Source organism: Marmota monax, unplaced genomic scaffold, assembly GCF_021218885.2.
Source record: "Marmota monax isolate L192 unplaced genomic scaffold, Marmota_monax_Labrador192_F-V1.1 WCK01_AAM20220418_F8-fsc00196, whole genome shotgun sequence".
Lineage (NCBI taxonomy): Eukaryota > Metazoa > Chordata > Mammalia > Rodentia > Sciuridae > Marmota > Marmota monax.
Window position 1 is genome coordinate 2,267,161 of NW_026694390.1, and position 23,173 is coordinate 2,290,333.

General features: G+C 41.7%; 1 protein-coding gene across 1 annotated transcript in view; it reads left to right on the forward strand.

Moving 5' to 3' along the window:
• Positions 1–23,173, forward strand: part of Catsper3 (cation channel sperm associated 3) — a 31,868-nt gene that overhangs the window by 5,592 nt on the left and 3,103 nt on the right. The window contains exons 2-4 of the mRNA XM_058586643.1: positions 802–955; positions 17,310–17,549; positions 22,452–22,634. Of these exons, the coding sequence (XP_058442626.1) occupies positions 802–955; positions 17,310–17,549; positions 22,452–22,634 (577 nt within the window). The remainder of the gene's footprint in view (positions 1–801; positions 956–17,309; positions 17,550–22,451; positions 22,635–23,173) is intronic.

Genomic DNA, 23,173 nt, shown 5'->3' on the forward strand with positions numbered 1-23,173 from the left:
TCAAGGTCAATCTGGGCAATTTAGGAAGACTCTCCCTGTCTCAAAAGGAAAAAAAAAAAAAAAGAAAAGAAAAGCCGGTCAACTTCGATTTCCCTGGAGGCTTATGAGACTACCCCATCATACTCCACTTTTGACAGCATTAAATACTATTATGCTTATTTTTTATTTATTTTATTTTTATGTGGTGCTGAGGATCAAACCCAGTGCCTCACATGTGCTAGGCAAGGGCTCTGCCACTGAGCCACAACCCCAGCCCACTATCATGTTCAAGTCTTTGCTAATTTTATAAGCAAAAGTGGTTTTTTAAAAGACTCCCTGACATTTGGGGCTTATTTCGGCCACTTGTTTTTCTTTCATAAGTTGTGTGCCCATTTTTCTCTTAGGGTGTTCAATTTTTTTTATCATTGATTTGTAAGCAATTGATTTGTAAGCAAAAGATGATGATTTGATTGTTATCAGTTTTTTCTATCAGACTGATAGTATTTAAATTTTTTACATTGTATTTCTAGTACTTTCTGTGTTGCTTGGCATGTAATAATCAATAAAAATTTGTCGAATGAATAAATGAAGGCTATTGCTTGCGAAGGAGTGACTTCTTTTTTAGAGGTTTGCTAAGAGGCGGACAGACCATTGATGATGATCACACATATTTCAATTGTCATTCATTCAGTATTAATTGCTATTTGAAAGTGTATGTGGATTTATTTTCCCAAAAGGGGAAAAGCAGACCCTGATCCCTACAAAAAGGTGTGCATTGTAACTCTGTTGTGTAACCATACCTCTTATTCACCTTTTTGATAGGAGGAAAGACCGTCAATGTCAGGCATTTGTGAGGAGAGTCATAACGAGTCATCTCTTTCGGATAATTATGATTAGCACCATCTCTTTGAATGCCTTTCTTACAGTCTTGTGGACCAGTTATAAAATAAGATACCGCTTGTACAGAGTTTTTGAGGTAAGCTGAAAAAAGGGGTCCATTTTCTTCTATTTTACCTGTTTTATTTCTGGAAATGTTCTAAAATCCTGAAGCTATTTTATTTCAAAAAATTTTCCACAGAAAAATTCTAAGGATCTTTAGAATATACCCTAAAACCTAGGCAGATGGTAACAGGAGTGGCAGTGAGACATGGATTTTAAAGTTTCCTAAATTCTTTTTAAAATAGCCACTAGAGAGCAAAACTAAAAACCCATGGGAAAAATTTACAGCAAAGCTAGTTACTGAGAGCAGCCAGGCGCGGTGGCAAAGCCTAATCCCAGTGGTTCTGGAGGCTGAGGCAGGAGGATCATGAGTTCAAAGCCAACCTCAGCAACAGTGAGGTGCTGAGCAACTCAGTGAGACCTTGTCTCTAAACAAAATACAAAATAGGGCTGGGAATGTGGCTCAGTGGCCGAGTGCCCCTGAGTTTAATCCCTGGTGCACCCCCTCAAAAAAAAAAAAAAACCTAGGAGCCACTAAGAACATGTCATTAGCTTCTGTGGGGGAAGAGGCAGAGGGGAACTGGTAGGTATTCCCTGGAATGTGTGGTGGGCTGATGTGAGAACAGCTTTTGGGAATAGTGTTGCCTAATCCAATACTGGGGGAGTGCAGAAGGATCCAGATAATTTCTGAAGGAGCTGGGGCAGTCCAGACCCAATGAACCTACCCTGCAAGTCTCCCTTCAAAGGTAGGGCTGCACATTTAGGAGAAATACTGGAAGTGGAATAAAAATGAGCAAATTAGAGACAGCTGAAGAAAGAGATGTGAACAGAATTAGGAAACCTCAAAAATCCAACTACCACATTTTAAAACATGACCTAAAAGCAGAAGAGAGCTCAGTGAAGTTAGAACCACACTTTCTTCTAAAAGTGCAGGAAAACTAATTGGACATAAAAAAAAAAAGCACACTATAAAAGGATTGAAGGAAAACAGCCTACAAAATTTTTATAAGAAAAAAAAGTGGAGAATCACATTTCTATGATTAAAGCAAGTCTACTGCAAAGGTATGCCCACAAACGGATAAAAATTATAGCGTATGATTTTAAAACAGGGTAAATGTTTAAGAAACTGATCAAGTTAGGAAAAGAACAGAAGTGAAGTGACAAAACTCAAGAAAGAATTAGAAAGCCAAGAAAAATAAAAAATGAAGACTAATTAAGGGCAATTACATACAATAGACAATTGCTTAAGAGAAATACATGATTAAGTAGAGGAAGTTTTTTTTAAAAAAACAAAAAACAAGAAATGAACAGATGGAAAAAATTCAGGAGAAAACAATGAACAATGACAATGGGAAAAAATTCAATATAAAGATAATAGGAAGGCTGGGGTCATAGCTCAGAGCGCTTTCCTAGCATGTGTGAGGCACTGGGTTTGATTCTCGGCACTGCATATAAATAAAATAAAGGTCCATTGGAAACTAAAGAAAAAAAGATAGTAGGAGCCCCTGAATTTCAGAATAAATGCTAAAATCTATCATGCCCCCCCAATTACCTTAATAAAAGACCTCAATTTATATGTTGAAAGAGCACACGTCACATACCTGAGAATATGGATTTAGAACAAGCACCAAAATACATCTAATAGAATTTTGGAACTATACAGATAAAAAGAGTAGAGGAAACTGTAACCAGCTAGGAAATGTGGCTTCTAAGGAGAAGAAAATTAATTATCATCAGACTTCACTGTGGTAATACTTCAGGCCAGAAGATAATGGAGATAATTTAAGATTCTTCAGCAAAGAAAATGTGAACCAAGTTTTTTAGATCAGCAAAACTGACTTTCAAGTACCAAGGGCACAAACTGTCACATTCAAAAACTTGGAGAATGTTCTTTCCAGGAGCCCTTTCTTAGGCGTCTACTACAGAATAAGTTGAGCCAACCAAAACAACTTTATACTTCTGATGATAGCATTAAATATATAGTTATTTGTAAAACCAATTAATTGTGGTTTAACAGGGAAGGAATATTGCATATAATGAATATATTACCTGACAACAAATATATAGTATGACCATAAAAATGGGAGCCATTGGGGAGAGCAAGTGCAAAAAAATTTTAAACCATTTCTAGTAATCAACTTGGTGATACTATGAGTAGTAGTAATCTGAGACTGATGAGCACAGGGGTAATTATGGGATGGTATCTTTCATTGTCTATGTTCTTGAGAACCAGGATGTTAATGGAAGAAAGGAGATAAAGATGTGTAGATGAACGTTAAATAAACTTGTACATTTGGATTGGAAGTATCATCCTAAACTACTGAGGTATTTATTTTATCCTCTGAATGACTTCAAACATTGATCAACTTAGCAATTATGCATTTTTTGTGCCCATAATGTGATATTGAAACATCATTTATCACTAAAAGAAACCAGAGTTTCTTAGAGAAAGAAGAAATGCATCAAACAATCTATGAGGTTATAATGATACACAACATAACTGGCCATTTTGGGTATTTAAAAAGAGCTAATCCTTGATCTTTTTCTTTCCCTTTAGTACTGGGGATTGAACTCAGGGGCACTTTACCACTGAGCTACATCCCCAGCCCTTTTTATTTTTTATTTTTGAGACAGGGTCTTGCTAAATTGCTGAGGCTGGCCCCAAATTGTGATCCTTCTGTGTCAGCCTCCTGAGTTACTGGGATTACGGGTGTGCACCTCCACATCTGGCCAATTCTTTATCTTGAAACCTAGCAAATTAAGGGAAAGTATCAAGATTTACTAACCTCTCTTAGATGAACTGTGACCCTGAGGGGGTCACCTACTATGTGACTATTCACTCTTATAGTTAATATCTTTATAAAGTGTACCAGTTAATAAATGAAAAAGAAATGATAGAAAAAAATAACAATTTTTTCATTATAGTAATGGATCTAGGCATTCAGCATTAATGGTTGCTGCCATAATAAAAAAAGAGATAGCTAGATGTTATATGCCTTCCGTGAAGGAATAGCACCTATAACTTTGCCAGAGATCCAACCTGAATCTGATCAAGCTGATCAATTAGGAAAATATCTTCTTATTTTTAGGAAATTTGGAAAATAGAGGAACATGCAGAGTGGCACCATAAGTGTGCAGTTAGCAAATTCCAGACTGAAATGTTCTAAGAGTTAAGCTAGTTGGATACTTTAACAGATAAATTGTAAGAAGAAAAAAAGGAATGGGAGATTTAAAAAAAGATAAACCAAAGTTTAAAAAATTATAAAAGGCAAGACTAAATTATAGGTTCTTGGGAGGCATATATGGGTTTCTATCTATAAAGGAATGCAAGGAAATAATTATAATTAAAAAATCCAGATAATGGTTAATTTTGTAGGTAGGGAAGGAGTTGTGATTGAGAGGGGCAATGGAGAGGCCTGGGATAGCTGTCTAAGCTCTACTTCTTGACCTGGTGGTAGTGATAGGAGTGTTGGCCTTGTCATAATTTGTTAGGCTAATTCATGTGGTTCTATGTGTATTTTATTTTATAGTAAAATGTTAAAATATACTTTATTCAGGGTAAAACTCACATTTATTTCTTACTGGTAAAAATGGTTAGCATCAACATAATGTACTATCAGAGGTGGTGGAGGTGAATGGCCTACTTGAAATTCACAGGATCCACTTGGGGACACTCTTGTGAATGTGCTGGTTTGGTAGCAAATTCCACACCACCATTCCACAGAGTGTGATCATGGACTGTGGGAGGTCATGTTAGGTACAAGACTGGTAGGGAAAGAGATCTGTTGAGGAATCTAAATCCTGATTGTCCTCCAGACGCTATAAGGTACCAAGTATGTGTCCTTTGGGGACCCTGGTTTGCAAGCCTAGTTCTGTGTTGTGGGAAGGATGTGGACTTTGGGACTGTACAGTTGTGGGTTCAAGTCCCAGCTCTCCTACCTTTCTACTAGTTGGGAGAATTTAGGCAACTTATGTAATCTTTTTGTGGTTCAGGTACAGCATGTGTAAAATGATACACCTTCCAGGAGGCTGTGAGGCCATTGAGCATAATGTGTGAAAGCCCCTGGTTAACTATGAACTGTAATGAGAAATCATTAACACTCTTGAGATCCCCCTGAAGGTTCTAGGAGAGACCTGAGAAGGGCTGATCTTTCACCTCTGGATGATCTTGAGGCTCTGAGTAAGCAGGAAATGAAGGTAAATTGCTACTATTGGCAAATTGCTGGAGCACTGAATGCAGGCCCCAATACACAGAGCAAAGAGCCTTGGCAAAGACTGGGAGACTGATTGGTTCCAGGCATTTAGGAGAATCTCCATCCAGACATTAGGAGGCCAGTGAGCTAACTGAAGGGCTGGGGATGTAGCTCAGTGGTACAGTGCCTGCCTGTCTTGCATGCACAAGGCCCTGGGTACAGTCCTCAGTATTGTAGTAAACAGACAAATGAGCTGACTCAACAGAGGCTTTGATGACCACACACAACAGACTACAGACTTGACAGAATTCAGGAAAGGCACTTGAAAAAGAAAGAAACTGTAACAATTAACCATACTGAAACAAACCCTGGAGAGAGGGGAGAAGCTGATTTCTAGTTGTGACATGTTATTTAAAAAGACAATTTTTAACAACAAAAAAATTATGAGACATGCAAAGAAACAAAGAGTGTTCAAACCAAAAATGTTGATCTTAAGGAAGAGACTGGAACTGTGATTTCTAGAAGTTGGGAAAAATAGGGGCAAAGAAGATGAAAGAAGTTCAGAAAACAGGTGCTAAAGTACAGTTAAATAGGAGGGATACGTTTTTATAGTTCCATAGCATAGTAGGTGACTAGTTTATAACAACTTATTATATATTTTATGAAGGATTAGAAGATAGGAGTTTAAAGGCTCCAAACACAAAGATAAGAAGATGGCAATGCTAATTATTCTAATTTGATTATCATACATTATATACATGCATTGAATATTGTCATTCCGGAGCCCACCAGTATGTACCATTATTATGTGTCAATTAAAAAGAAAAAAAAATCAGACTGGGTATGTAGCTCAGTGGTAGAGTGCTTGCTTAGCATTCTTGAGGCCCTGGATTCTTTTGCTACTTGTGAAAAAATAATAAAGAAAATGAAAGAAAAATAAAACAAAAAACAATGCATGAAAAAGAATGTATGTCCCATACATAAGAAGAGAAGCAATCAGTGGAAACTCTCCTTGAGGAAGCCCATTTGTTGGACATACTAAGCAAATACTTTATTATTTATTTGTTTATTTTGTGGTGCTGGGGAATTGAACTCAGGGTCTTGCTAATGTTAGGCAAGCACTCCACACAGAGCTACTTCCCCAGACATTTAAACAAATACTTTTAAAAAGCAGCTATTATAAATATTTTCAAAGAACTAAAGAAAAACATATCTATAGAACTAAAGGAAAATATTAAAACAATGTCTCACCAAACAGAGATTATGGAGAGAGAGAAATGGTTACAAAGAGCCAAATACAAACAGGATGACCTGGTGCATAGCCTTGTGACTCAAAAGGCTGAGTCAGGAGGATCACAGTTCAAGGCCAGCCTTGGCAACTTAGATCCTGTCTCAAATTAAAAAAAAAAAAAAAAAAAAGTGGAAGCTCAGTTGTAAAGTGCCCCTGGACAAAGAAGAAGAAAAAGAACCAAATAGAAATTATGTAGTTGGAAAGTACAATAACTGAAACAAAAAAATGTACTTTCAGATTTGAGCTGGTAGAAGAACCAATGACAGGAAGATAGGTGAGTTGAGATCCTGCATTCTGAAGAGCATAAAAAAATCAAGAGTCTAAGAGACATGGACACCATCAAGCATACCAACATACACATAATGGGAGCTCCAGAGGTATGGGGTGGCCAAAACTCCCCCAATTTTATGAAATACATTCAAGAATCCCAGTGAACACCAAGGAGGAAAACAAAGAGATTCACACTGCAACACATTATAGTCAAACTGTCAAAGCCAAACAAACAGAGCAGGAGATAAGCAAATTGTCACCAACAAGGGAGCCTCCATAAGGTTAACAGCTGATTTCTTATCAGCAGCGATAGAGATCAGGAGGCAGCAAAATGACATGTTAAAAATACTGACAAAAATACTTTCATCCAGGAATTCTATGTCTGGAAAAACTACCTTTCAAAAATGAAGGTGAAATTAAGACATTCTGGATAAATAAAATGAGAGTTTGGTACTAGTATATCTGAACTAAAAGAAATGCTAATGATGCTCTTAGGTGAAATAAGTGAAATAAGTCAGTAACTTGAAGCCATAATAAGAAATAAAGAATACTGGTACAGGCAGCTTGTAGGTAAATTCAAAGACCAGCATTATTATACTTTTACTTTTTATGATTTAAAATACCAATGCATAAAGCAGTAATTTTAGTTAATAAACACAAGATGTATAAAGATATAGTTTGTGAAAGCAAAATTTTTTTTAGCTGTAGATGGACACAATATATTTATTTATCTATCTATCTATTTATTTATTTATCTGGTGCTAAGGATCGAACACAGTGTCTCATGAATGCGAGGCAAGTGCTCAACCACTGAGCTATAACCCCATACCCTCCCATAGTCCTAATAGTGACAGAACTACCCAAAAGTCCAAGTCCAAAATTTTATGTAAGACTGAAGGCAAACTCATGAATGTTTTCCACTAAAAAGATCAAAAGTAAGTCATATATATCCCAATATATAATAGCATAAACATTTTCATTCCACAAGGGAGAAATAGGGGCATAGAAAGAACGGATGAGACGAAAGCAAGATTGAAATCCAGCTGTGCAAACATCCAGCGTGTGGAGCACATGACATTGTGATGTTCTCTCCAAAAGATTTCTGTACCTTCACCCTATGACCTTGCTGGTTGCAGCCTGCATGGCCTCTTGCCTTGTTTCTGCTCAATTCCTATAGCTTTCCTCAGCAGATGCTCCATGGCACTCTCATCTCTTAATCTTGGTGTCTCCACTGCAGCTTCAGCTTCCTACTCACATCATCATGCATTGCCATCTCAGGGGTTGCCTGCAGTGATTACAATCCTAATACACTTTGCCTGTCCTCCCTGGCCATCCTTTGAAATGTTGGTGGAATGACTTCCTAACTCCACCATTCTGCATTCTTGCATAACTGGCTCCACATGGTTTATGCCAAGGTCTTTCAGTATCTCAAGCAGTAGCGAAGCCTCTTGGGACCATGGCTGCAACAACCTTTGAGTGTCTCGGTAGCTGAGCACAATGAAACAACTTCTAGGCCCTCTTGTGAAAGCCAGATGTCCTTTTGGTTTCTTTTCAAAGGAAGTTTTACTTTTAAAATGTTGAGCCTGAGATGGGTTATGGACTTGTCAGTTCCTGAGATGCCCTCAAGCCATCTCTCCTATTGTGTCTGTGCAAAGTACTTAGCATCTCATTAGTGGTTATAATATCTTTAACAACCATGACTTCTTTAGCCCCAGTTTGACTCACACTTTCTGCAAAACCACAAGTTATTAAAATCTTTCTGTTCCTGATTACCAGAGTAAACTTGGATAAAAGATGCCAACAATGTCCATGCCACTGCCTGAATATGGTGCTGCCTTGAAATTTCCTCAGCCACATCAATTAGTACATCACCTTTCAAATTCAGCCTCACAGAAAGTCTCAGGACATGGGAACATGTTGACAACTTTGCCAGAATTTAGCATGAATGGCCTCTAGTCTAATTTCCAAGAGTCTTCCTTCTCTGAGACCTCATGAACCCAGACTTCACTGTTCACAGTCTTATTGTCATTCTTGTCTTCTGAGCTCCCACTGGAATCCCCCATTAAGCTCCACTTACAACATTCTTGTATCTCTAAACTCCAAAATTCCTCCCTCCACAAACCAGCTCCGAAACCTTCTGAACCACATGGTCTTGGTAGTCATAGCGATTTAGTACCAATTTTTTTTTTTTTAGCCACCTTTTCCATTGCTGTGACCAAAATACCTGATAAGAACAACAGAGTGGAAGAAAAGTTTATTTTGGCTCATGGTTTCAGGTTTCAGGGCATGGTTGGCTGACTTCATAGTTCTGGGCCCAAGGTGAGACAGAATATCATGACAAAGCATAACAATAGATTTTTAAAAATCCAACGACATGATATCTACAAGAGACTCATTTTAGATCCAAAGATACAAATAGGTCAAAGTGAAAGAATGGAAAAAGAGATTCATGCAACCAGAAACCAAGAGAGCTGGGGTGGCTAAACTAATATCAGACAAAATAGAAGTTAAGGTAAATAGTTCCAAGACATGAAGAGGGGAATTTTATACTGGTTAATTCGTCAAGAAGATAAAACGAGTTATCTCTAGAACATATGGAGTCTGCAGAATAGACTGGAGGTTAGGCCATAAAATAAATCCCAATAATTGTTTTACAATATTAAAATCATAGAAAGTCTCTTCTCTGACAATAGTGAAATAAAACTAGAAATCAATAATGGATAATTGGAACATTTGAAAATATTTATAAATTAACACAATCATAAAAAATAGTAGGTCAAAGTAGAAAGCACAAGGAAATTATTCTAAGATTATCCAGGGGTGGTAGTACATGCCTAACAACATGAAAGGCTGAAGCAGGAGGATCTCAAGTTCAAGGCCAGCATCTAAAACTTAGGGCAACGCTGTCTCAAAATTTTGGGGGAGGGTACTAGGAATTGAATCCAGGGGCACTTGACCACTGAACCACATCCCCAGCTCTATTTTTTTTTTTAATTTTTTTTATTGGTTGTTCAAAACATTATAAAGCTCTTGACATATCATATTTCATACATTAGATTCAAGTTGGTTATGAACTCCCAATTTTACCCCAAATACAGATTGCAGAATCACATCGGTTACACATCCACATTTTTACATAATGCCCTATTAGTAACTGTTGTATTCTGCTACCTTTCCTATCCTCTACCATCCCCCCTCCCTCCCCTCCCATCTTCTCTCTCTACCCCATCCACTGTAATTCATATCTCTCCTTGTTTATTTTCCCATTCCCCTCACAACCTCTTATATGTAATTTTGTATAACAATGAGGGTCTCCCTCCATTACCATGCAATTTCCCTTTTCTCTCCCTTTCCATCCCACCTCATGTATCTGTTTAATGTTAATCTTTTCGGGGACTCACTGAGTGGCTTAGTGCCTTGCTTTTGCTGAGGCTGGCTTTCAACTCAAAATCCTCCTGCCTCAGCCTCCCGAGACACTGGATTACAGGCATGTGCCACCACATCTGGTCTCAAAATTTTTTTGAAAGGGCTGGGGATGTGGCTCAGTGGTAAAATATCCTTGCATTCAATCCCTAGTACTGGAAAAAAAATCCTTAAGATGAATGAAAATTAAAACAGTATAACAAAACTTACATAATAAAGTAAAAAGTGCTCAGAGGGAAATTCATACCTATGAATGTGCACATTAGAAAAGAAGAAAGATCTCAAATCAATAACCTAACATTACACTTTAAAGCACTAGGAAAAAAAAAAAAGATTAGACTAAACCCAAAAGTAGCAGAAGGAAAAAAAGAAAAAAAAGATTAGAGATAAACAAAATAGAGAATATAGAAACAATAGAGAAAATCAACCAAATCAAATATTGGTGCTTTGAAAAGATCAACAAAATTGACAAGACTTCAGCTAGATCAACCAAGCAAAATAAGAAAATTCAAATTAAGTGTCAGAAATGAAAATTGGGACGTTAATACTGACCTTATAGAAATGAATTAGGTTACAGGAGACTATAACAAACAGCAGTAGCAAATTAATTAATCTAGATGAGTTCTAGAAGTTTTCTGGTGGGATTTTTGGGGTCTTCTAAATACCTCTGGTAAACAGAGGTAGCTTGAACTCTTCTTTCCTATTTGTATCCCGTTAATTTCTTTCTTTTGCCTAGTTGCTCTGACTAGAGTTTCAAGGACTATGTTGAATAGAAGTGGTGAAAGAGGGCATCCCTGTCTAGTTCAATTTTTTTTGGGGGGGTGCTGGGGTTTGAACCCAGGGTGTTATGCATATGAGGCAAGCACTCTACCAACTGAGCTATATCCCCAGCGCTAGTTCCAGTTTTTAGAGGGAACACTTTCAGTTTTTCTGTTTAGAGAAAAATTGTAATCCCAGGGACTCAAAAGGCTGAGGTAGGATGAGTGTAAGTTCAAGGCTAGCCTCCCTGGCTTAGTGAAACCCTGTCTTAAACTAAAAAAATAAAAGGGACTGGGGTTGTAACTCTGTGGTAGAATACCCCTGGGTTCAATCCAAAGTACCAAAGAAAAAAAAAGTAAAAGACAGATATGGTATTAAAGCCAATATATTTTTTAAATTACCTGAAATAGATAATTTTATAGAAAAAAAATTATGAAACTGACATTCAGTAAGAAAGTGAAAACCTGAAGTAAACTTTGTATGTCCATATATTTCCTTTACTGACTATAAAGCATTGATCTAGTAGCTCAAAATTTCCACCCCACCTTCAAAAATAAAATAAAATAAAATAAAAGAATAAAAAAATAAAAACTAACCTGCACTAGATGATTTTACATGTTTCCATAAGATCAATTCAAGAAATGTAAAAAAAAAAGTTTATCATAAATGTACTTCATGAAAAATACTTAGCAAACTAAGAATAGAAAGGATTTATTTTTATGCAATTAAGGGTACCTATGAAAAACCTATATAAAAATTCACATTTAGTGGCGGAACTTTGGCTGTGTTCCCTTTGAAGTGGTATACTATATGTTATTAATAATATATTTATTAATATAATTAAAGTCCTAGCCAATGTATCATACAAAAAAAAGCATTAAGAAATAGAAAGATTTTTAAAACTGTCACTACTCATAAATGATATATGACCAGGCTGGGGATGTGGCTCAAGTGGTAGTGTGCTTGCCTAGCATGTGTGAGGCACTGGGTTTGATTCTCAGCCCACATAAAAATAAAATAAAGATACTGTGTTTAAAAAAAAATGATATATGACTTCTGCATAGAAATCCCAAAATAATTAGGAACATTATTAATTAAATTAATACTACTATAAAGTTAATGAATAATAAATTCAGCATTCTCTGAGCATTTTACTAATAAATCATTATTTTATTTGCTGTATCAGCAACAAAAAGATAAAACTTATAGTAACTATAAAATATAAAAAGTACTTAGATGCAAACCTTAATTTATGTGACTTTTAAATAGATAAAAATATAAATATGTAGCTGGGTGTGGTGGGACACACCTGTAATCCCAGAGGCTCAAGAGGCTGAGACAGGAGGATTTCAAGTTCAAAGCTAGCCTCAACAAAGGCGAGGTGCTAAGCAACTCAGTGAGACCCTGTCTCTAAATAAAATACAAAAAAAAAAAAAAAAGGCTGGGAATGTGGCTCAGTGGTTAAGCGAGCCTGGGTTCTATCCCTGCCACTGCCCCCTACAAAAGAAAAATATAAAAATGTGTAAGGTCATTAAGGAAGACATAAAGAGAAAAAATATACTCTGTTATGTGCAGAAAGTTTCAGTTTCTTAAAGATGTGATCTCTCTCTTTATGCATCTAGTTATTGAAAGACCATTAAGAGTTGGGTGCGGTGACAAAGGCTTGTCATCCCAGCTACTCTGGAACCTGAGGTGGGAGGATTGTGTGTTCAAAGGCAGCCTGGGCAATTTTGCAAGACTCTGGAAAAAGAGAGAGGAGGAGTGAGGAATAACCAATAAAAAGGTGAAAGAGTGTGTTAAGTCAGTGTGGGAGAAGATGCTTGCACGGATAACAGTCAAAGGATTCAAAATCTGTGAGATGTCCTTCAAATCAGTCTGAAGGTAACAAAACAATCCAGTAGAAAATTTATCAAAGATTAAAAATAGACAGTTCACAATTTAAACATATGCAAAAATGCCCAACCTTATTAATACAGAAGTGAAAAAGAAAATTAAAAATGAGATAATATTTCATATTTATCAGACTGACAAAAATCAAGTGTGATAGTGGGAAGTATTGGCAAGAATGTACAACAATAGGCACATGGCTGATGTCAAAACAAATTGGATCAGTAACTTCAGAAAATCAATTTGTTAATACCTAGTGTGGTTGAAGATGCTCACATCTTACAACTTAGTAATTTTACTCTTAGCTATATTACAGAGAGACTTTACACATGTGTATAATAAATGTATGAAGAATTGTTCAAGCTGGGCACAGTGGCACATGCCTGTAATCCCAGCATCTCTGGAGGCAGGAGGATCGAGATTTCAAAGCCAACCTCAGCAATGACGAGGTGCTAAGCAACTGAGTGAGACCCTGTCTCTAAATAAAATACAAAATAGGACTGGGGATGTGGCTTAGTGGTTGAATGGCCTTGTGTTCAATCCCTGGTACCCATGCCCCCCAAAAAAGAATTGTTCAAATTTTTTGTACTATTGCACTATTTGCAATAGTAAAAAAAAAAAAAAAATATATATATATATATATATATATATATATATATATATATATATAGGCTAAATATCACTCAGCAAGTATCTGGATAAATTAAGTGTAGTATTCTCACAAGTGGAATCGCTAAATAAGGGTGAAATAGTAAACTCGGTTTGCATACATAAACATGGATGAATCTCACAAACATGATTTTACATATTATTTATTGACAGATAATGATTGCACCTTTTCAGGGGATACAGTGTGATTTTTTGGGACACTTAAACATTGTGTGTTGATCAACTCAGGATACTGAAGTTATTCATCATCTCAAACATTTTATCATTTCTTTGTGATGAGAATATTCCAGATCCTCTCCTTCAGCTGTTTTGTGAGTGCTGATCACTCTTCAGTGTCATAGAACACCATAAGGTATTCCCCCTCTCTGGTTGTGACCTGGTAACCAAGCTCCCCGTGCTCCTTCTACCCTCCCTGGCCTCTCAGAACCCCTATTCTGCTCTCAACTTCCATGAGCTCAGCTTTTTAGATTCCATGCATGTGAGAAATCATGCAGTATTTGTATTTCTGCATCTGGCTTATTTCAGTTAACATTTGGAACCCCAGGTTTGTCCATGTTGCCACATGTGACACAGAATTTAATCCTTTGTGTTTATGATATTGGAGATTGAACCCAGGGCCTTGCTCATGCTAGACAAATGCTCTACCATTGCATCCCCAGCCCTTTTGAAAAATGTATTTGGAGACAGTGTCTCACTAAGTTGCCCAGGCTGGCCTCAACTTGTGATCTTCCTGTCTCAGGGATTGAGTCCTTTTAAATGGCTGAATAGTATTACATTTTGTATAGATACATTTTCTTTATCCACTTGCCTATCATCTGAAACCTTGGTTGATTTCATTTCTAGTCTATTGTGAATAGCGCTGCGATAAACATAGAAGTGCAGGTGTCGCTTTGATATATTGGTTTTGTTTCCTTTATATATAGACCCATAGCAGTATTGCTGGGTTGTATGGTAGTTCTCTCTCTCTCTCTCTCTCTCTCTCTCTCTCTCTCTCTCTCTTTCTCTCTCTCTCTCTCAAATGAAGATTAAACCTAGGAGTGTTCTACCACTGAGCTACACCCCTGGTTCTTTTTATTTTGAATCAGGGTCTCACTAAATTGCTGAGGCTGGTCTTGAACTTTCCATCTTCCTGCCTCAGCCACTCCTGAATGGTAATTCTATTTTTAAGTTTTCGAGGAAACTCCACTCTGTTTTTTGTATTGGCTGTACTGATTTACACCCCCCAACAGTATGTAAGAGTTCTATTTTCTCCACATCCTCGTCAGCATTTGTCATTTTTTTTTTTTTTTGTCTTTTTGATTTCAGTCATTGTAACTGAGGTGAGATGATATTTCAGTGTGGCATTTTTGTTAGTGTGCTTTTTTTTTTCTATACCCAGAATTGCTTTGCAACTCATCTACACCCCAGCCTTTTTTGTGTATGTATTAGGAATTGAACTCAGGGGTGCTTAACCACTGAGCCACATCCCCAACCCTTTTTTAAATATTTTATTTAGAGACAAGATCTCTCTAAGTTGCTTAGGACCTTATTAAGTTGCTGAGACTGGCCTCAAACTTTCGATCCTCTTACCTCAGGTCCCTAGTCACTGGGATGGCAGGCATACATCACTGTGACCAGCTCAAAGTGTTTGGATTTGTGTTTTCTTGATGATTAGTGATATTGAGCATTTTTTTCATATACTTGTTGGTCATTTTTATCTTCTTTTGGGAAATGTCTATTCAGATCATTGGCCAACTTTCAAATTAGATTATTTGTTTTTTTCTGTTGAGTTTTTGAGTTCATTATATATTCTGGATATTAATTCTTTGTCAGATGAATACTTTTACGTATTTCCCCCCATTCTGTGGGTTGTCCTGTCACTGTTGATTGTCGCCTTTGCTAAGCAGAAGCTTTTAGTTTGATGTGACCCCACTTGACTACTTTTTCTCTTGTTGCCTATGCTTTTACATTTTTGTTCAAAATATCCTTGCCTACACCAATGACATAAAGCATTTTCCCTGTTTCCTTCTAATAGATAAACAGAATTTAAATGAAAAGAGCAAATTGTCAAAGAATATGCTAGTATACAGGCAATTTATGCAATGCCTAAAAAATGCAAGACAATAACAGGTCTTTTTAGGGATACCTATGTGGCAAAAATATAAAATACATGAGCATGACAGGCTTCACATTTACAACTGGGTTACCTTTGTGGAAGAAATTTGATTAATGAAAGACCCACAAGAGCCTTCCTGTAATAGTTTATTTTTTAAGCTGAGAGGTAAGCGTATGGTTGTTGTTATATTAGTCTATACTATATCTTTTTGTGTATCTTAAATGTTACATATTAATTTCAAAAACTAAAAAGTATATGTAAATGGTTGTCACGTGAAGACATTTGAGGACAAATAGAAACACTGGCTTCTCTAATATTATTCAAATGAAGAGGTGTGACCACCTATGACTTATCCTTAAAAGATCACATATCTCAAAAATCTTTCCCTCCAGAAGTTCACTCTGTCCCCTTCACCCGGCTGCTTACCAGTCACTCCCTCTGAAACCTAGGAGTCTTGCTGGCTGCCTGTCTTTTACGTGCATCCTGGAGTTCAGGATCAAGTCCTATCCTCACTGTCCACACAGGCTATCTGGAACATGTCCTCTTCTCTCCCATACCACCACTGTCCCCTCAACAGATCGGGTTCACCCTGGATGACTGCTCTGATGACTAACGAGGCTACTCACCATTGCCTCCCTGCCCCACCTCCTAGTTGCTGTTTCTCTTGTACTGAGCAGCAGCCCAGATTTCTTAAAAATGAGCATCAGTTAAAGAAAATGTGGTATGTGTACACAATAGAATATTACTCAGCCATAAAAAAGAATGGCTTTATGAATTTTGCTGGCAAATGGATGGATCTGGAGATGATCATATTAACTGAAATAAGCCAATCCCCCAAAATCAAAGGCCGAATGTTCTCTCTGATATGCTGATGCTAACACACAACAAGCAGGGGAGGCGAAGAGTAGAAATTCATTGGATTAGACAAAAGGGAATGAAGGGAAGGGAGGGGAGATGGGAATAGGAAAGATAGTAGAATTAATCAAACATAACTTTCCTGTGTTCATCTACGAATACACCACCAGTGAAACTCCACGTCATGTACAACCACAAGAATGGAATAAGTTATCCCAATCAGAATAAGTCATACTCCATGTATATGTAATATGTCAAAATACACTCTACCATCATGTACATCTAAAAAGAGCAAATAAAAAAATAAATCTTAGGGCCTGGGGATATAGCTCAGTTGGTAGAGTGCTTGCCTTGCATGCATGAGGCCCTGGGTTCAATCCCCAGCACCACACACACACACACAAGCTATATAAAAAAATAAATCTTAAAAAAAAATAAAAGAGCCTCAGTGGGGCTAGAGATGTAGCTCAGGGGTAGAGTGCCTGACTAGCAGGTGCAAGGCCCTGGGTTCAACCCTCAGCACTACCAAGAAAAAAGAAAGAAAGAAATGTATATCAGTTCTAATCACTCCCTTGCTCAAAATCCTTCAAGGCTGAGATGACAGTGGGGTTGGTCCTCGCCTGGGCTCCAGGGCCCAGTGGTCTGGCCTCCAACTGCTTCCCTGGCCTGTTCTCCTCTCTCACTGACTGAGGCCCGTACAGTCATTCTTTCTGCCAGTCAGTCATTATTCCCAAGCACCTCATTTCAAACCTGGGGCTTAGAGCACAGGAGGGAAGACACCGAAGGGGAGGGAGTTGGACACACGCGGAGTGCTCTGTGTGCCAGGGACTCTGCCTGGGTTTCTCGAGCATGGGGGTGACCCGGATTGGGTCGCCCAGGCAGGGAGTGGGCCGGGACTATGGGGCTCTGCTTTTTGGTTGGATCCTTTCAACCCTTGCCACCCCTGCAGATCTCAGAGATCATCTTTGTGTCCATCTGCACCTCCGAGTTCGCCATGAAGGTCTACGTGGACCCCATCGACTACTGGAAGGATGGCTACAACATTCTGGATGTGTTCATCCTCATCATCCTCTTCATTCCCTATCTGCTCCTCAAGATCAAGGGCATACACTACCCCTACCACAACATCGCCGAGGGCATACAGTCCCTGCACATCCTCAAGCTCATCCCCTATAGCCAAGGCATCAGGGTGAGTGCCCTGGGAGTGCCAGGGTGCTGGGAGGTCAGGCTGCAGGCCACACTGCCACCAGCCCCATAAGAAGAGGTAATTTGACTGCTGTCTTCCAGTTCATGTGCCCTTCTGTGTGGTGGGGTGACCTGTACTGGCATTATTATCTTGATCTTAAGATTAGCTGGACGTGGTGGCACATGCCTAAAATCCCAGAGACCCAGAAGACTGAGGCAGGAGGATGGCAAGTTCTAGGCCAACAACCTCAGCAACTTAGCAAGACTCTGTCTCAAAATAAAAAAATAAAAAGGGCTGAGGATGTGGCTCAGTGGTAATCGCTCCTGGGTTCAATCCCAGCGGGAGGGTTAGGAGGAATACTTTGTCGCAATCTTAAGATGAACAATGGCAGGAAAGATTTTATTAGCTCCATTTTACAGATGAATAAATTGAGACCTAGGGCCACTCATCAGCTAAATGTCAGGGCTGAGGTTTGAAAGGAGTGTCTGACTACAGAGGCCTTCTGTCCCATGCTGCAAAGTGACTAGCTTTTGTTCTTTTTTCCTGTTTTGTGGTGCTGGGGATGGAACCCAGGGTCTTGCACTCTACCGATGAGCTCCATCCCCAGCCAGTAACTGACTTTCTTATGGGACAGATGCTTTGAACTACACGACTAGGAATCTCCAGCTTTTCTGGTGACCCGGGCCGGTGGCCGCTTTACCGGGACAGCCAAAGGTCTACTGCTCCTCTCAGTGGGAAGTCTCCCCACTTTGTTGAGCAGCCCAGCAAGTGCTGCTTCCCCCGAGAAGTCTTCCTGGGTTGCCCCTGTTGTGGGGTGCCCGGCCTTGCCTGAGCTCCGAAGCTTTCAGAACAAGCCTGGGAGCTGACCCCTTGTCCTCTCCCGGGCTGGCAGGCATGCGTCCTGGACACACCGTGTTTGTCCTGGCAGCTGTTCTCCAGGAAGGGGCTGGCCTGGGCCTATTTGTCCAGTCAGGGTGTGTCACGTATCCTGCTCTGATAGCCACCAGCCCTGGTCCTCGGGGGGAGAAGGGACAGGGCCTGGGAGCAAGCCCCCCCAAGTCCCTCATCTCTTGCCCTCATGTGGTCACATGCCTGTGTGTCCAGCCCTCTCTCCGCCCCTTTTCCTCCCCAGTCTTACTTCCCTCACTAAGCCCTGACTTCTTCCCCTCCCTCCAGAGCGCCGGGCCTCTTGAGGTTGCCAGATGCGGTGGCCATTTCCCTGGGCGTCCTTGGTCACTGTTTCTCTTTCTCCATCCTGACCTCTCGTGGCGTTCTTTCCTCAGGACCGTGCCCTGCGTTCTCTTTCCCTCCGCCCTCTGCATATTCTCTCTGGAGGATCTTTTCTGCTTTCTAGGACTCTCCACCTGCCCGTGCCTCTGTCTGTGACCTTCAGACCCAGTCACCTCCTGAACAGCTCATGTGCTCCTCAAGCGCATGCCTAACTGCAGGTTCATCACCTGCCCCCACCCCTGCCCGCAGGTCCCCAAACCCTGGCTCCTCCTCCACGATTTCATCTTTTGGTGGAGAGTGTCCCCCACTCCTATTCAGTAGGCAAGTCATAAATCTGAGTGTCAACTTGGCTCTTCTCTCTCAAAGTCTTGTCACGCGGGCCCCTAAATAGTTGCTGACTTGTCCACGTCTTTTCATCCCTGCCACTGTCAGCCTTCACCTGGATTCCCTGGTGTCTCCGGCAAAAGTGCCTCAGCAACAGGGGCGGATCTTCTAAAGGCACCTCAAATCATGACTTCAAATTCCATCTTCATGGGTTACGGACAGCCCTTGGGATGTGACCTAGGAGGAGGGGAGGGAAGTGTCTGAGGTGCTGGGTATTGGAGTCGAGGTCAAGTAGGGCTGAGGGTAAGGCAGGCGGACAGAAAAGGAGACTGGAGGTCCAGGGGGTCAGACAGGTGGGGGCGCCTCAGAGTGAGAGAGATCAGAGGGGGGAGTAGCTCAGCTTTTCCTGGGGCCTGGAAAAGCTTCAAGAATCACTAACGATGAGGATGTTCAGGGAGGAAGTGGTCTAGATCATGTGTCATTTGCAAAGATCCCCCGGGCTAGCCTCAAGATGGGATGGGGAAGGAGGTGGTGAGCCTGGAAGAGAGATTTCAAGTCACAAGGAGGAGTGGGAAGCCAGAAGTTTGGTCATGCCCAGAAATAGGGACTTTGCCCATGGAGTCAGGGGCTCCAGGGACGAGGCAGAGGATGGTCCCCTGAATCCCAGGTCAGTGAGGGATAGGCAGCTCCTGGAGAGGACTGTTAGGGTAATCTCAGGTAAGAGGAGATCCTTAGATGAAGCCGGGAGAGAGGGCACCATAGGACATGGATGCCAAACCCCTGAGGGAGTCACGGGAGGAAGGGAGTGGTACGTGGTGGGCTGAGGGACCACGCAGGGAGAAGGACTGATGGCAGAAGGGGCTTCATCTTGGAAGGAAGTTGTTGTGACCCAGCTGGGCACCTTGTAAGGCCGGGGGCTCTAGCTACACTGGTCTTGGCTGTGTGGGGGCAGCAGGTCAGAAGGCAAAGAACTGAAGGTGCCCGAGGTTGAGGGCCTGCCAGGGGCAGCGCCTCCTTCCAGCCCAGGGAGACTCCCTAGTGGCCCAGGGCCATATCCTGGAGCAAGCCAGGCTTTCCTTGTGAATCCAGGCCCCTGCTCAGCCTTTGGTCCTCATAGACCCATGGGCACACACCACGTGTACACAAATGTCTATCCCAGGTTTGGCCTTGGAGTTTTCACCAGAGGCATGCATCCCAAGAGTGGTTCCTTGGAGACTGATGCCCTGGCTGTGGCTCTACTGTAGCCTCTGAAATGTCTTGGGACCTGGGTTCGCAGGGGCACAGAGGTGACCCTGGATTGCACGGCTTTGTGTGCTGGTCTGGCCTGCTGGCCAAGGGAGCTGGAGCTGCTGGAGGTGGGGACTTGCACTTCCATGCTAATTTGTGTGAATGAAAGTCTAAAGGAGCCCCGAACAGAGCTGACACTCTGGTACATCCTCGGCTCTCTACCCCTGATTCATTAAAATGGCACTCTGCCCTCCACCTAATGGCAATAAACTTGCTCCTCGAGGAAATCGTTCCTTGTTGTTTTGTACATAGAGAATTCTGTTAGCTGGGTACCACGTTGCTCCTGGTCATCTGCATTTTATTCGGACAACTTTCCCTGCTGGCTGAAGCCCAGCTTCATCTTCCTCCTCCTCACCTCTCTAGGGTCCCACCATTTCCCCCTTATCCCAGGGGCTGCCCAGGAAGACTCTCTCAGAACCCTGACCTGGCCACCTGCCCTGGCCATCACCCCCAAAAGTCCCAGGCATAAGAGAATAGCTGTGGCTGACCCAGGACCCAGGAGAACGGAACTGGATGCTGAGTATTGCTTCTCCAAAGAATGTGGAAATTTAAAACCAGACATCTACTCGAGGCCGGGCTACAGACCTCGAAAGCCCAGCACTTCCTCAGCGAAGGATCTCCTGACCTGTGGGGACCTGGCTGGCTTTGAACTCATGATCCTCCTGCTCCAGCCTACCATGTCGCTGTGATTACAGAGGTGTGTCACTGCACGCGGCAATTTCTGTCCCTTTCTGGATCTGTTCATTAAAGAGGCTGCCTGGATTGTGCCTCAACCAGGTAGTGGGGGTCCCACTGGAGAGTGTGACCTTATTACAACTACTGTTCTCAAGGCTGCTTGGCTGTGTCCTCAGGTGGACTGGCCTGGAGGTGGGACAGCCAGCCAGACCTCTCCCCAGCCCTCTGCGCCCCCTGCCCACCTGTGCAGACCGAATTTGCAGGCCATTACTGGGTTTCCTGTTTCCTGTTAGCACTTACTGGTTTACTTTTCCAGTCCTTGGGAAGAAGTTCTGCCTCTGTGTAGCAAGGAGAGAGATAGTGGTTTTTTTTTTTTTTTTTTTTTTTTTTTAATAGTCAGCTCTTTTGGAATGAATCTGAAAACACCAATTTTCTTCCCCCAGGGGGACGATGAATGAACGGGCATGTGTTCACTCCTGCCGAACCATCCTGCATGGGGGGCAGCCTGGGGCTCTGGGGGTGTCTCTGCCTCCTGGAGTACCCCAACTGTCCAGAGTTCACTGTCCTGTGTCCAGCTACAAATACCCCCTTTCCTAGTGCTAATCGGCCTCTGTGTTCAGGGTTGCTGGCGGGTGGAGGTCGTGGCCTGAGGCAAAGGGTTTTGAAATTGGTCCCAGCCCTGCTGTTATACTGGAGTGTGACCCTGGCCAAGACAGTTTGCTCCTCTCAGTCTCTGACCCCTCATCCTGGAAAACTGATAATATCTATCTACCTTGAAATTATGTCTGTGAAACCATTTGAGGTAGGTGAACACATATGGAGCACTTATTGCATGCAAAACTCCAGAGAATGGAGAATGAATGATGGGGAGTCACACGATGTGCTGGGGAAGCCAGATCCCACTTCACAGGGGAAGCCTGGGGACCTGCCTTCAAAGGCAGGGTCCAGAAAGAATGGGAGCCACATTCCTCTGGGCCCTCTCTATTCTAACCTGCAGGTGGTTCCCCTCCTCCTGGGCCTGGGGCAAGAGCACCCAGGGCTGGCCCTCAGCTGAGAATCAGGAGCAGGATACCCTAGGATGTCCTCAGAGCCAGATGGGAAGTGGTTCGTGGTGACCTGAAATCCATGACCTGGGATCCTGTGTACCCTCTGCCCCTAGGTGACTGATAAGGGATGTTCGATTCTGGCAAATCAGTTAGATTGATGCAACCCTCGATCTGAGCACATTTCTGATTCACTTCATTCATTCGACCACTAATTGTTCATCATGCTGTGTGCCAGGCATGGCACCAGATGCTGGGACAGTTGTGACCTGGGGCAGACTGGATCTCTGTCCTCTGAGATGCCTCGCCTGGCTCCCTGTCCTAGCTGCATGTCCCTGCCTTGCAGAAGCTCATCATTGCCATGGGGCAGACCGTCTACACCGTGGCCTCTGTGCTCACCCTCCTCTTTGTCCTGATGTACATCTTTGCTATCTTGGGCTTCTGCTTGTTTGGAATTGTAGAGAACGGTGACCTGAATAACTGGGGGAGCCTGGAGGTGTCTTTCTTCACCCTCTTCAGCTTGGCCACGGTACTGTGTTTGGGAACAGTGGTGAGGGTAGGGGCCTTATGGGACTGCCAGGTGGCGTGAGCAGGTGGCTGTGAGGGTCTAAAGTGGGCTTTCCCCATATTCGGGTACTTAGTTGAGCCTGGGGAAGGTGGAGGCTGGCCTTCCTGCACGAGTCAGAGGCCCTGGATAGAGATTAATCTCCGTCTCTGATCTTGTGACTCCGTGTAGCATTCCCATATGTCCCACAAGGCCGTAAAACTTGTCAGAGTTCTCAAATGATACTTCATTTGGATTAAGTTTAAGTTATAAATGAAACCCATGTTACATAGCCTTTTTGGAAACAGGCTGTTACAAACCCACCCAAGAATCAGGATGCAAGGCCCAAGTCCAGAATTCCAGACTCTGTTGAACTCTTTCAAAGAGTGGAGTCTTTTCAAAGGTGGGACTAGCAAGCGGCAATGTCCTCCCAAGGACTTTGAGGGGACAGACCCCAGGGCATGCTGGTCTCCATCCAGAGGTGCCCTGCGTTTCCAGGCCACCATGTAGAGGGGCTAAAAGGC